We start from the raw sequence: 14,833 nt of genomic DNA, 5'->3' as shown, positions 1-14,833 counted from the left end.
ACCAAGTGACTAAGCAAAATGAATGGCCAGGCAGGCCTAGGAATCAGAATATTGAGTCGGAGGAAGGACTTGAGAGCAGAGACATTAATTCAAACCTACACTGCAGGTGAAATTGACTGAATTTCTGTATGATTCTCTAATCTTGAAAGTTTTTTAATGTTTAATCTGAGATCCCTTATGAAAGTCTAAACAGTGTGAATTTTTTAAGGTCCTATGTGGTAAGCTGCCATTCTGGCAGAATTCGTATAAAATCTCACAAATAATGATGCCAAATATCATTAGATGTATTATGTAAACAAATATAGCCCAATTGTGATTCTCTTCTATTACAATGATGGTGATTGTATAGAAATATCTTGGGGGGCCAGGTGGTGGTATACCTGATTAAGCACACACATTACAGTATGCAAGGACTAGGGTCCCCACTTGCAGGGGAAAAAGATCCAGAGTGTTGAAGCAGGGCTGCAAGTGTCTCTCTGTCTCTTTCCCTCTCTCTTCCCCCCTCCCTTCTCAATTTCTCTCTGTCTCAATCTAATAAATAAATAAGAGAAACATTTTGTATCAGTGGAAAAGTATATGTCTCCTAGAGGTTATCAGATTCCAGTCCTGCTCAATATTGTTGAGGTCTTACTATATATTTGTAAATCAGACTGGAGCCTACCTTCTTACACGTTTTGTCAGTCCTTGCCACAGTCTCCCTGTTTCCTTCAATATCCAGCCACAGCTCTGCAAATAGACGTTTTCAGCTACTCTCCCACCCTCCTGACTTGCTGTTGCTGAGAACAGAGCTCAACTGTCAAAATCAATTGGAAGCCACCTTGCAGACACCCTTTCCCCCCAGGGTCAGAAGACTCCCTGGAAGTTGAAGCGAAGTGATTGCATATAGACTTCAAAGTTCTCATCAGCACAAAAGATAGTATACAGGAAACCTTCATGTCCCTGGAGTTGCTGTTTCAGGGATGGCTCAGGAAGCTCACTGAAACATCTTTGTTCCTCCAGACTCTGCTCAGGGAAACAATCTTGACTGTAACACTGATGTCTATGTTGTCACCAAAGACATTCCAACTGCAAGCCAGGAAATCCATCAGTTTGCCCCTGACATGCTCACTTCTTCATCATTTACAGAGTTCTAACTGCCTTACGGTAGTGTATGTGCATCTTGGTTGTCAATGATGGACACCTGAGACCTATTTAATATAATGCGTGTTCATCACTTCATTTTTTTAATTAGTAAGTGGCTTGGGGAAAACCTGCACAGTTACATGCAAAAGAATGAAACTAAACTACAATCAAATATGATACACAAATTAGTTTGAGGTTCTAAATAAACAAGTCTAAGATAAATGTACTAAAATTACAAAATAAATAGAAGGAAACAAACACCAGGCTCTGTTCCTTGACATCAGCCTTACAGATGTGTTTGGGACTCTAATTCATTGACAAAAACCCAAAAAGCAATAATGAACCAATGGGTTACATCAAACTTAGAGGTGTCTGCACAGTGAAAGAAACTTACATTAAAGTAAAAAGACTGCATACTAAGTAGGAGAAGATGCTTGCACAACATAAGCCCAATGAGGGTTTAGTATCCAACATAAATCATGCAGCTACACAACAACAAAGCAACTACCAGTTGGGGAAAAAAATAGGCAAAGCATCTGAGTAGATACTTCTCTCTTTTTTATTATTTTTATTTACCTATACAATAGAGACAGCCAAAAATTGAGAGGGACAGAGGTAATAGAGAGGAAAAGAGACAGAGAGATGCCTGCAACACTGCTTCACCACTCTCAAAGCTATTCCCCTGCAGGTGGAGGACTGTGGTCCTTGTGTACTCTAACGTATACTCAACCAGGTGTGCCACCACCTGGCTCCAGTAGATACTTCTCCAGAGAAGACATGAGAAAGGTCAACATGGGAAGGTCTTCATTGTCTCTTATTATTAGGGAAATAAACCAAAACAACAATGGGAAATAGCTTCACAAAAGATATTTATACATCATACATCTCACAAGTGGATGTATAAATACGTTTATACATCTTTTTCTTTTTGATGCCTTGCATTTATGAGGGAAAGAGAGAAGACAAGAGCACAGTCGATTTGAAGACACTGCATAAATTAAAATTCATCAAAGCCACCATCTGATCTCACCACCCTATTCCCAAGATTAGGAAAGGTTGGGCTCCCAATAATAGGACACAATGCAAGGGCAGGTACAACCTTCTCACTTCCTCAAGCTTCAGGGTCAAAAACAAAGGTGGTGCCAGGTGGTGGGGTAAGTGGTTTAGTGCACATACTACAATGCACAGGTTCAAGCCCCCAGTCCCCACCTGCGGGGATGGGGGGAGAAAGTTTCACAAGCAGTGAAGCAAGGCTGCAGGTGTCTCTCTCTTTCTTCCTCTCTATCTCCCCCATCCCTCTTGATTTCTCTCTGTCTCTATCCAATAAAGTATCAATGAAGGAAAAAAAGAATTTGAAGGAAATGTAAGATTACCTGAAGGGTATCACAGAGTTGAAGAAGTTAGAGATTTCAAAGTGAATTGTTTAAAAAAAAATAAAAGAAGCCTCCCCCCCAACTTTTACAATCCCAAAGTTTTTTACCAAAAGCCACTTCCCTCTTTGTTTGAATATGCTGAATCCCACCACAGCAGCAAATTAATTTGCTCTGCTCCCTAAATGAATTACACGTAACTGTTTCTAAAAATGACTACAGACATGAAAGTCATTTTCACTTAATAACTAACTATTAATCTCATATTTCTTAAGTGTCATTGTGGTCTGAAATGCAAAAGAAAATTATGCTAAACATTGCAAATTTATGGCAAACACCAGCCCTTGATTTATATTATTATAGATGGTTTATAACCAGAAGCTATCTAAACAAAACTCCATCAGATAGATGTTACAAATGGTATTTATTTCTCCCAGCACTAAATGGTGCTTCAGTTTCAGAACTAACATTAATTTCTTATAAATGCAAAACTTTGTTTCTTATTATAATCTACAGTGATTTCTCTAAGGCTTCAGAAGATTAGCTTTTACATAAAATATTCAAATAGCAATTATAAATGATACTTTGTTTTCCCTGGGCTATCTATTAGCGATTATGTATTAACTATTTTAAAGGAATAGGTGGTCGATATTGATCAAGGTTATAACAAACTAACTATCCCACACTCTTTCCACTTAAAAGATCACTTCACAACTCCGAACACAGTCACTAGAAAGACATTTTTAATATCTATACATATATCACATTGTTTTGTCAACCTTCTTGATTCTCTGCCCCTTTCTGCCACCAGATTTATCACTGAGGCTCAGTGCCTGCGTGACTCCACCATTGTTGGTAGCATATTACTATTTATTATTATTATTATTATTATTATTATTATTATTATTATTATTTGCTGCAGATAGAAAGTAATAGGTGGGGGAGGGGCAGGTGGCAGTGCACCAGGTTAAGCAAACATACTATGGATCGCAAGGAACTGTGCCAGGATCCCCTCTCAGTTTCTCTCTTTCCTATCCAATAAAAAACATGGGGGAGTCGGGTGGTAGCACAAAGGGTAGAGCGCAGGTAGTGCAAAGCGCAAGGACCGGCATGAGGATCCTGGTTCGAGCCCCCAACTCCCCACCTGCAGGGGAGTCCCTTCACAAGCGGTGAAGCAGGTCTGCAGGTGTCTATCTTTCTCTCCCCCTCTTTGTCTTCCCCTTCTCTCTCCATTTCTCTCTGTCCTATCCAACAACAATGACAACAACAATAATAACTACTACAACAATAAAATCAACAAGGGCAACCAAAAGGAAATAAATAATTTTTTTAAAATGGTCTCCAGGAGCAGTGGATTCATAACGCTGGTACTGAGCCCCAGTGATAATGCTGGAGGCAAGAAGAGGGAAGGAGAGAGAGAGAAAGAGAGAGAGAAAGATAAAGGAGAGAAAGTCAGAGAGAAGGAGAACCAAACACCTGCAGGCCTGCTCCACTGCTCATGAAGCCCTCTGCCTACGGGTATTCTCATATTAGCAGCTAGGACTAGAACCTGGGTCCTTGCACAGCGTAAAGTGTACACTGTACCAAGTGAGTCGAGCTGCTGGCCACTATTTTCTTTTATAGTTTCTTTCAAAATCTCTAGGGATGCCTAAGACATCACATTGACCTTTTCTTCTTCTTCTAGCGTTTGCCCTTCTTCCGTAGCCAGTCAATGGCTTTGAAAGTGACTGGGATCCATGTGGATTCAGTCGGCTAGGAAGGATCGTCAGTTTCCCCAATCAATGGGTACTCACGGGATGCACCACGAGAAGGTCGTTAAAAGGAAGTTACTGACCCTGGTTAGGGAGATAGTACAGTGGTCTTTCAAACCTGAAGCCCCAGAGACCCCAGCACCACCATATGCCAAAGCTATGCAATGCCCTGGTCTTTCTCTCTATCTGTCTCATTAAAGTAGGGAGATAAACAGGGGGTTGAGCCAGGAGGCTTTGGTCCTATAGTTTCTTTCACTGTTCCGCTCTCTGTCTCTATCTCAAAAAAATAATAAATCATTAAAATAGATGTTTAAAAAGCAAAAGGGTATATTGCAGCTATTCTTCATCTATTTCTTTTTCTTTTTTATTAAGGGGATTATGGGCAGTGGTGCACCAGGTTAAGCACACATAGCATTAAGCAGATTAACCATAAATACAGTTGTTTGTACATGTGTAAAATGTCTCAGTTTTCTATAAAACACTCTCACCCCCAGTCTAAGGTCCTCCTCCACTATCATCCTGCACCAGGCCTGAAAATTCCCTGCCCCTTTCCCACCAGACTTCTTTACCTTGGTGCAGTACACCAAACCTAGTCCAAGTTATAGTAGTTGACACAGGGGTACAATCTCTCATCTCCCTGGGATAGGTGTCTGCAAAACACTTTCACTCCCAACTTAGATCCTTTTCCACCACCATGCAACAGGACCCCAACCCAGTACCCTCCCTCATCCCTCCTTCCCCAGAGTACTTAGCTTTGGTGTAATCCACCACACTCAGTCCAAGCATCACTATGTGTTTTCTCTTTCTCATTTTCAAAAAAATTTTAAAATATTTTGTCCATTTTATGATGAGAAAGAGAGTGGACTGCTACTTCACTCATGCTCAGGCAATGCTAGGGACTGAGCTACCTCCCCAGCTCCAACATTGGTTAGTTGATTTATTTATTTATTTTATTTTTTAATTATCTTTATTTACTGGATAGAGACAGCCAGAAACCAAGAGGGAAGGGGTGACAGAAAGGGAGAGAGACAGAGAGATACCTGCAACATTCCTTCACCACTCACAAAGTGGGGTGGGGGAGACTGGGGGCTCGAACCTAGGTCCTTGCACATTCTAACATGTGCAACCAGCCAGGTGTACCACCACCCGGACCCCAATATTAGTTCATTGAGATCTGCAATTTTACCTAAAAAAAAAAAACTGTCATTTGACATTGATCAAATAGCTGATCCTAGATAGTGCCTGCTTTGCCATGCATGAGACACAGGTTCAAATCCAGCCTCCACTACATGGGATGAAGCTACTGTACTATGGTGTCTCTCTTTCTCTGTCTCAGCCTCTCTCCTACCATTAAAAAAAAAATGCCGGGAGTCGGGCGGTAGCGCAGCGGGTTAAGTGCACAAAGCGCAAGGACTGGTGTAAGGATCCCTGTTCGAGCCCCGGCTCCCCACCTGCAGGGGAGTCACTTCACAGACGGTGAAGCAGGTCTGCAGGTATCTATCTTTCTCTCCTCCTCTCTGTCTTCCCCACCTCTCTCAACTTCTCTCTGCCCTATCCAGCAGCAACAACAACTATAACAGCAGTAACAACCACAACAAGGGCAACAAAATGGGAAAAACGGCCTCCAAGAGCAGTGGATTTGTAGTGCTGGCACGAAGCCCCAGTGATAACCCTGGAGGCAAAAACAACAAAAAAAAAAAAAAAAAAAAAAAAAAAAACCTACCCCGTACCAGTGAAGTTACAATGACAATAAAAAAAGAAAGGTATATAATAAATAATTTCAGTCATGTACTCTAATATACATTCAATATCCATCAAGTCATAGGTGATGACCCCAAATGGCTCAGGAAAAACAGAAATGATACTGCAAAGAAGAATTTATGTGTTCACTCCAAAACATGTTCAGGAGTAGCTGCAATGTCTCAGAGACATTGTCTCAGGTGTCTATAAAGACAGAAATGAATTGTCCTTGGATCTATGCCGTTTAGGCCAAAAGCATTATTTTCACTTTAGCACGTTTTTAGAAAAATCAGCAAATAGAGGGCACACAGGTAGCAAATAGGTAGCACATGTAGTTGAGCACACTTGTCACAATGAGCAAGGTCCTGGGTTCTAGCCCCCAGGTGCACCATCAAGGGGATAGCTTTGGGATAGGTGAACCAGGTCTTCAGATGTCACTCTTTCTCTCCCACTCTCTATCTCCTTCTACTCTTTCCATTTCTTGCTATCTCCATCCCATAAATAAAGATAATTAAAAAGAAATATTTTAAAAGAAAGGAAAGAAGAAATATCACTAAACAGAAGACATATTTGTGCTATTTAAGGAAGTGCTCTGTCTCCCAAGTCTACCAGTTCACCTGATAGAGTGCACAGGCTCAAGGTCCCAGAATTAAATTCCCAACACCACCTAGGAGCACCATACACAGCACTATAGGAACTCCAAGGATGGTGAAACTGTGCTCGGGTCTCTCTATTCTCTCTCTGACTCTCTTGTCTCTCTGCCTCCCCCTATCACAAATTTAAAAAAAAAAGTGTGGAGCCATGGAGCTACCCCCCCAACCCCCCAACACACATATAAAAGGTTTGGAACCATGCAACTATCCTCACAAAAGGAGAAGGAGGAGGGGGAAGAGGGGAGGAGAGAAGGAGAAGGAGGAGGAGGAGAAGGAGATGGTGAAGGAGAAGATAGGGAAGGATAAGGAGAAAGAGGAGCAAGAGAAGAAGAAAGAGGGAGGAGGAGATGGGAAAAGGGAAAGGGAAGGAGAAGGAGAAAGAGGAGGAGAAGCAGATGAAGGAGGAGGAGAAGGAGGAGGAACCCATTTTTATAAGTCACGGGTTACATAAAATCTGGGATTTTCCCCGTAAGGTTTGCAGAAGTTACCCAACCATTTTATAGGATAAGTATTACCTGAGGGACTAATTTACTTACTAGAAAACACAAGTAGTACCCAAGTATATCCAAAGAAATCTCTAGCATAAACCCATACTCAGGAGAGACATACCAAATTGAAATCACTCTACTGGTCATGGCTAGGTGTGATCAACTTTCTTCCAGGAGTCTGGACATCTTGTGTTCAATCATTCTTGTCCAGATTTAGATTTAAGTCTTGTCTCATCAAAGATAATTGGCCTTATCGTTGAACATCCTTTTGTTTATCAAAATTAAATTAAGGTAATTTCTGAGAGACTAAGACACTATATGACTTAGACTGGGGCGAAAAATTGAGAAGACAGATGACAGTTTTCAAAAAAACATATGATACCACCCTTCCAAGGTCAAAATGCTGAAGACAAAGATGAGTTATGTTTCAGGTAAAGACTTTATAATAGAAGGAGTTTTTTTTCTAGGTAATCTATATGAATAATTTAGAAGGAATGCTAAAATATTAAGCTTTTTCTACAAAACTTGAAGTACTGACAGACTCCAATCTTCCACTGAATCACTCCAAATGAGAACTCAGCCTCATCAGCCAAGTGTTTACATTTTTCAAATTTACATTTTAAAAGAGTAATCATGATTACAGGTAAAGAGGGATTCTCTTGCATCAGTGGATTTAGCGATGCCAGGGAACTTGCTCATAAATGCAGATTCTTGGGTCTCACTCAGATCTACTGAATTGAAACTCTGGTGGTAGGAACCCAGCTGCTTCCTTTACATGAGTCCTCCAGGGGATTCTTAGCCAATTAATAGTTTAAGAATTGCTTGAGTCAGCAAAAATTAGTAGAGTCATGGGCTCCTAAGAACAGACTTAAAATGAACTTCCTAGCTTCTTACTACCCTAAACTTCCTATTCTCACCTGTTCTAATCCTATTTTCTGGTTCCTACTCATTAAACATTTTGTCCTGCCAGATAATTTACTGCCTGTCAGACACCAAGTGGCAGCTGCTACTATGATTCCATCATGACCTCCCTGGGCAAACAACCTCTCCAATGCATCCCTGAAACTCACCTCTCCAGGAGCCCAGCCCCACTATAGAAAGATAGAAACAGACTGGGGGTATGGATCCACCTGCAATGTCTATGTCCAGTGAAGAATCAATTACAGAAGCCAGACATTCCACCTTCTGTACCCCATAAAGAATTTTGGTCCAAGGCTGGGCAGTGCACATCTGGTTAAGCAGTAAGCGCACATATCATCAAGGATCTGGATTTAAGCCCCTATATCCCAATTGCAGGGAGGATGCTTCATCAGATATGAAGCAGGCCTGTAGATATCTATCTTTCTCTCTCCATCTCTATCTCCTCTTCCTGCTCAATTTTTCCCTGTCCTGCCAAGTAAAAATAAATAGAAAGAAAAAAAAAAAAAGAACTTGGTCCATACTCTCAGAGAGGGAGATATATTAGGAGAAGATGACTAGAGGACACTGAAACCCAATTACCTTAGCACCCTGAGAAAGAAGAGGAAAAAAGGAAGGACATTCAGAAGTAGGTATAGGTGTGGGTGTGATTTAAACAGGAAGAGAAGAAAGGACCACAGAAAAAAATAGAAGATACATAGATAGATAGATAGATAGATAGATAGATAGATAGATAGATAGATAGACAGACAGACAGACAGAAAGATAGACAGGCAGGCAGGCAGGCAGGCAGACAGAAAGACAGACAGATAGATAGATAGTTATAGGAATCATAGTCATCCTATATCAGTGACCTTGGGAGAACTACTGCAGTTTCTAATGGAAGGAATGGGGTAGGAATGGTGTGGAATTGTACCCACTATTTCATAATTTTTTTAATCACAAATAAAAATAATACAAATAAAGTAAAAAAAAGTGCTTGAGTCACTCCCTTTGCCTCATCTTGGACAGAATTTGGAGAATTCATGTTAAGTGAGATAAATAAAGAAGAGAAGGAGAAGAAAGTTTTCTTTGAAATATTATATCACCTCTACTCTTAGACCAGAGAGACCAGAAGCAGACCAGAAGCAAATGGTCTTGTCAGTATATAAGATACAGCTACTTGTAAATAATATTAAGTGACATAAATCATGTTGAGGTATGATGCAGCAAATCCTAATCATGAAGTTTTCAAAGAAAACCAAATTTCCAAATAACTTGGTTACAATAACTATCTACTGCATTCTTAAACTCTAAGATAGCTGGAACCTTCCCCATTCTATATAAAAACCCATATTTCTCCAGGTCCTGGAACCTCTGGGGTGTGGGCTAGCTTTCCTTCATGCTTCTCTAGATCCATACTATTTAATACTGCATCTGCTGAGCACAACCAAATCAATGAAACCAGTACCACCTCGGCATGTTTCACTTCGGATTATGTCCGGAGACAACAGGTGTGGGATGTCAACCCTTCAGCTCCATTACTCTGGTGAGACCCTTCCTAACTCATAAGACTCCTCAATTCTATTTTGGGCAGTGTACTTCCTAACAAAGCTACAGAACCTAGATATAGACCAGGGCCCATGAGATAGAGCACAATAGATTGCAGTGACTCATAAGTGCAGCAAGCAAGTAGAAAGATCTAAAACAGACACCATAAAGTACTTAATCAAATAGTTTCTACTTAGACCTAGATAGCCTCCTCACCTACTTCCTATTTCACTTCCCTCAATAGCTCTAAGGCTGGGCTTGTCAGACAAAGTAAGGACTACAAAAGCTGGATAAGAGCAAGAGACTGGCATACTTTTTTTGAAAATTTTTTTATATTTATTTATTTATTTTCCCTTTTGTTGCCCTTGTTTTTCATTGTTGTTGTAGTTATTATTGTTGTTGTCCTCGTTGTTGGATAGGACAGAGAGAAATGGAGAGAGAAGGGGAAGACAGAGAGGGGGAGAGAAAGACAGACACCTGCAGACCTGCTTCACCCCCTGTGAAGTAACTTCCCTTGCAGGTGGGGAGCTGGGGGCTCAAACTGGGATCCTTATGCCGGTCCTTGTGCTTTGTGCCATGCGCACTTAGCCCGCTGCGCTACCACCCAACTCCCGAGACCGGCATACTTTAATAATGGCTCTTTTGGTCACTACCAGGCTATCCCATCATTTGGGGCCCTAGTCAAGAAGTTCTAGGATTCCCACAAAGATGTGATGGGCCTAAACCTCTAACAGACCCCTCTCTCCACCATCACTGGTCATCTTCATCAGGAACATCATAAACCCTCTTGTGGGTCTCTACAGGACCTTGCCCTCAAAGTGGAACAACAATGGTAAGGAATGCCCCGCTCTCCAAAAGAAGGCTGGGTCAACATACTCTGCCACTCAATGAGGATGGGTCCTGCACTAAATGCAGCCTAGAATGTTCCTAGGTATGGCCACAGAATGTGAACTCAGACCTATGGGGATGTAGAGATTACACAGACTCCTCTGCAGAATACGGGTCCTAGATCAGATGGATGGGGTTTACAGTTAATGATACATATATACTTTCCCGTATTTGGGAACTACTCTAATCCCTGATCGAGTTTTTTGGTCCTATTTCCAGCTCTGACACTAATCTTCCCAGATTATACCTTTAGCCCACCTGCATGTTAGTTGTCGGGCACAGGCAAAACTTAGTAAAGTCATGGGCCCTTTGGACTTCCTAGCTTTTCCAACATGAAGACCCCAAATCTCATCTGCTATATTCTTACCTTTAGTTTCCTGATTATTAAACAATTTGTTCTGCTTTACATCCTAATGCTTTCTCAGCCAACAAGTTGTAGATGCTATCATGACACCAACCTGACTTCCCTGGGCAGATGACATCACCAATGTGTCCTAGAACCCCACCTCTCCAGATCCCTGCCCACTGGGGAAAGATAAAAATAAGTTGGGAGTATGGATCGAATTGTCAATGACCATGTCCAGTGGAGAAGCAATTACAGAAGCCAGACTTTCCACCTTCTGCACCCCATCATGATACTGGACCCATGGCCCCAGAGGGATAAAGAATAGGAAAGCTTTCAAGGGAGGGGATGGGATATGGAGCTCTGGTGGTGGGCATTGTGTGGAATTGTACCCCTCTTATCCCACATGTGATCATTATAAAATCAAGAAAAAAAAATGATGACTGGCAGTAGAAATCTTCTATCTCAAGATGCTCTTGCTTTTCCATCTACTTCCGGTTCTGGATAGATTCGGCTTGTAATGGAGCAACAAAGAGAAAAAGAAGAAGAAGAAAAGACCTTTCCAGCAATATAGGCAACATGCACAACTAAAAATAATAAAAAGTTGGGCCAGCAAAATCACTCACTAGGATAGTGAACTGCTTTGACATGTGTGAGACCCAGGTTCAAGCCCAGCCCCTAACCCTGAAGGATGCTTTCATATGCTGTCTGCATGTCTGCCTGCCTCTCCGTCTGTCTGTCTGTCTATCTATCTATCTATCTATCTATCTATCTATCTATCTATCAAGTTATTTATGCAGGGACATGGATTTTGCCTAATAGTGAGTAGCAGAGCCCTGGGTTGCTTACCCTGGCTAACCTACAAAAGGACATAGGACTTTTCACCATGGGACACTGAAAATCAGCCAGACAGCAAGGCTGGATCCAGGGACCTTAGAACTAGATCAAGAAGGAAAAAAACAAGAATGGAATATGGACAAGCCACATGCCCCCATTGTGCAAGTCTTTCTTGGTTTTATATTTACTTTTGAAGTTTTACACCAAACCCAGTCCAACTTCTGCTTTGTGTGTTTCCTTCTGTTCTTATTTTCTCAACTTCAGTCTATGAGTGAGATCATCCCATATTCATCCTTCTCTTTCTGGCTGATCTTAAACAGCATGATTCCTTCAAGCTCCATCCAAGATGGGGTGAAGATGATGAATTTACCATTTTTTAATAGCTGAGTAGTATTCCATTGTGTCTATAGACCACAACTTGCTCAGCCACTCATCTATGGTTAGATACCTGGGTTGCTTACAGGTTTTGGCTATTAGAAATTAAGCTGTTATGAACACAGGTATACTCTGATCTTTTTGTATGAGTGTGTTTGGTTCCTTAAGATATATCCCCAGGAGAGGAATTGCAGGGTCATAGGGAAGGTACACTTCTAGCCTTCTGACAGTTCTCCAGACTGTTCTCCACAAATGTAAGTGCTATTTCTATGTGGCATCAGGCCCTGACCTTTCTCTCACTTGAGTTGGGTTGGTCCGGACAAGTGGAAATGAGCTCAACTCTTTGCCATGTCTGCCCCTGTCCTATCAGCCATCTGAGAAACCCTGCATAACCCAACTGCTCCAATCCATCCCCAGGCTGGGCAGCCACATCCACAGCTGCCCCCACCCCTGGCCCCCAGGGACCAAGCAGAAGTTTCTTCCACCGTAGTAACCTATCAGGCTCAAAGCCAAGTGTCTTCTCCATAGCCACCTTGGTAATATTGTAGAAAAGGGTAATATTTATAAATTAGGTTGCACTAGTAGCACCAAAAAAAGTATGATCTCAACCAAACATATGTTACACTTTCTTAAAAATAAGCATTAGATAAAAATAAAAGAGCTAAGAAGAATGTTAGCCATATCTGTGCTGCCTTTGAAGGAGTTCCAGTCTCTGTGTTTGCCACTTGTTTGTTTATTCCTTCTCTGTTTACTTTACAAATCTCCTATGGTGAGAATACCCCCTTACATAATCGGAAAAATTACCATGAAAAAATGCATGGAAGGGCTGAGTCTCAATTCAGTCTTTAATTAAGTGAGTCTGAGTCAGACTAGCTGTGGAAGATTTTTATCTGTTTTAAGATGATTAGAAATAGAAAAAGAAGAAAAAAATAACAGAAAGGAGTTGATGTGATAGAAATATCTTTTTCAAAAATAACCATCCCAATTATTTTACTGCCCATATGGTCTGCTCTAAAAGCACACACATTTTTTAATTATACTTCCATTGTTATCTTCCCTCTAAAGGAAGTTCAGAGTTGCTCGGTGATAAGTGACCCAGTCACTGTAATGCTGAGGTATTAGCAAGAATTGAGGGTGGGACATCAAGATTATCGTCAATAGGGGGTTGTGTTTTAGGATTTTTCACAGTTCCTCTTGGGTAGAAGAGGTAGAGGAAGGGAGCTAGGGCTGCTTTCTACACACCTCTGGGAACATGCTGTCAGGCCCACAGTCAGGGTACAAGGGTACCAGGGTAGGGTACCAGGCAGAAGGATCCAGACACAGGTGTGTGTTTGTGATTTAATATTGATTTACAATTTACAATTTTATACTGATTTAATTACAATTTAATATTGATTTAATATTGATTTACAATTTATAATTTAACATTGATTTCAATTTACAATTTAATATTGATTTACACAATTATGAGATAACAGGGGTATAAGTCCACACAGTTCCTACCATCAGAGTTCTGTGTCCCCACTCCCTCCATTGGAAACTACAGTTCTCCCAAGGTCACAGATATGGGTTGACTATTATTTCAATAACTATATATTTTTATATATTTGCTGTTTTTTTTTCTATATTCCTGCCTTCTTTTCTAAGGCACACCTGTATCTATCATTACTATGGAATGCTCTACATTTTTTCCTCTTCTCTCTCAGGGTCAGAGAGAATTGGGTTTCAGAGCCCTCTAGTCATCTTCCCCTACCATTTCTCTCCCTCTGGGAGTATGGGCCAGAATTATTTCGTGAGTACAGAAGATAGGAGTTCTGGCTTCTGAAATTGCTTCTCCAATGGACATGGATATTGGCAGGTTGATCCATACTTCCAGCCTGACTCTATCTTTCCCTAGTGGGGTAGGGATCTGGGGAGGTGAGACTTAGGGACATACTGGTGTAGTCATCTGCCAAGGGAAGTCAGGATGGAAATACAGTGGGATCTATAACTTGGTGGCTGAAAGACAGTCAGATATAAAGCAAGACAAAACATAAATAAATAAACAGTAAACAGGAACCCAAAAAGTAGGAATAGAGCAGATGAGAATGTGGTTCTTAGGGTGAAGAGAAGCTATTAGGTATATTCCTAGGGGCCCATGACTTTACTAATTTTTGTTTGACTTTATAGCTAACATGCAGGTGGACTAGAAGTATCCTCTGGGAAGATGGTGTCAGTGATGAGAGTAGAACTAGAAATCTGGATTAGGGCAGAGAGAAGCTCCCAAAATTTGAAGAAAGTATGTAAATACAACTAACTGTTTACCCCATTGATCTGATCTAGGGCCCTTATATATTCATATTTAGCACAGGAGCCTGTGTGACCTCTGAGTCCCTGTCAGTCTAAGCTCACAGTCCATGGTCACAGCTAGGAACATGCTAGGTCATACTCACAATACCTCTTAAAGGGAAACTTCCTGGGCAAGTAAAATAGCACACTTGAATAGTGTACTACTTTGTCATGTGCATGACCCAGGTTGGATCATAGCCCCCACTGCATTGAAGGTAGTTTTGTTGCTGTGGGGTCTCTCTTCTCTTCTCTTCTCTTCTCTTCTCTTCTCTTCTCTTCTCTTCTCTTCTCTTCTCTTCTCTTCCCTCCCCTCCCCTCCCCTCCCCTCCCCTTCCCTCCTCTCTCTCTCTCTCTCTCTCCTCTCCTCTCCTCTTCTCTCTCTGCTTTTATGCCTATTTAAATTCTTTAATTAAAATATTTTAATGGGAAACTTTCTAAACAGTTAGCTCCCCAGAAAAATCTATTTTTAGATAGAAAAAAAAAGTGTTTC

At 41.1% G+C, this 14,833-nt stretch overlaps 1 protein-coding gene across 1 annotated transcript in view; it reads right to left on the bottom strand.

Annotated features, from left to right (window-relative positions):
• LOC103113428 (EGF-like and EMI domain-containing protein 1) overlaps positions 1-7,759 on the bottom strand; it is a 684,559-nt gene extending 676,800 nt beyond the window's left edge. The window contains 4 exon segments of the mRNA XM_060171006.1: positions 978-1,065; positions 1,413-1,494; positions 6,046-6,107; positions 7,659-7,759. Of these exon segments, the coding sequence (XP_060026989.1) occupies positions 978-1,065; positions 1,413-1,494; positions 6,046-6,107; positions 7,659-7,759 (333 nt within the window).
• Between the last annotated feature and the right edge of the window lie 7,074 nt (positions 7,760-14,833).

The sequence above is a fragment of the Erinaceus europaeus genome, chromosome 14, assembly GCF_950295315.1.
Source record: "Erinaceus europaeus chromosome 14, mEriEur2.1, whole genome shotgun sequence".
NCBI lineage: Eukaryota > Metazoa > Chordata > Mammalia > Eulipotyphla > Erinaceidae > Erinaceus > Erinaceus europaeus.
Note: the sequence above shows the minus strand (reverse complement) of the source record. Positions and strands in the feature narration are given on the sequence as shown.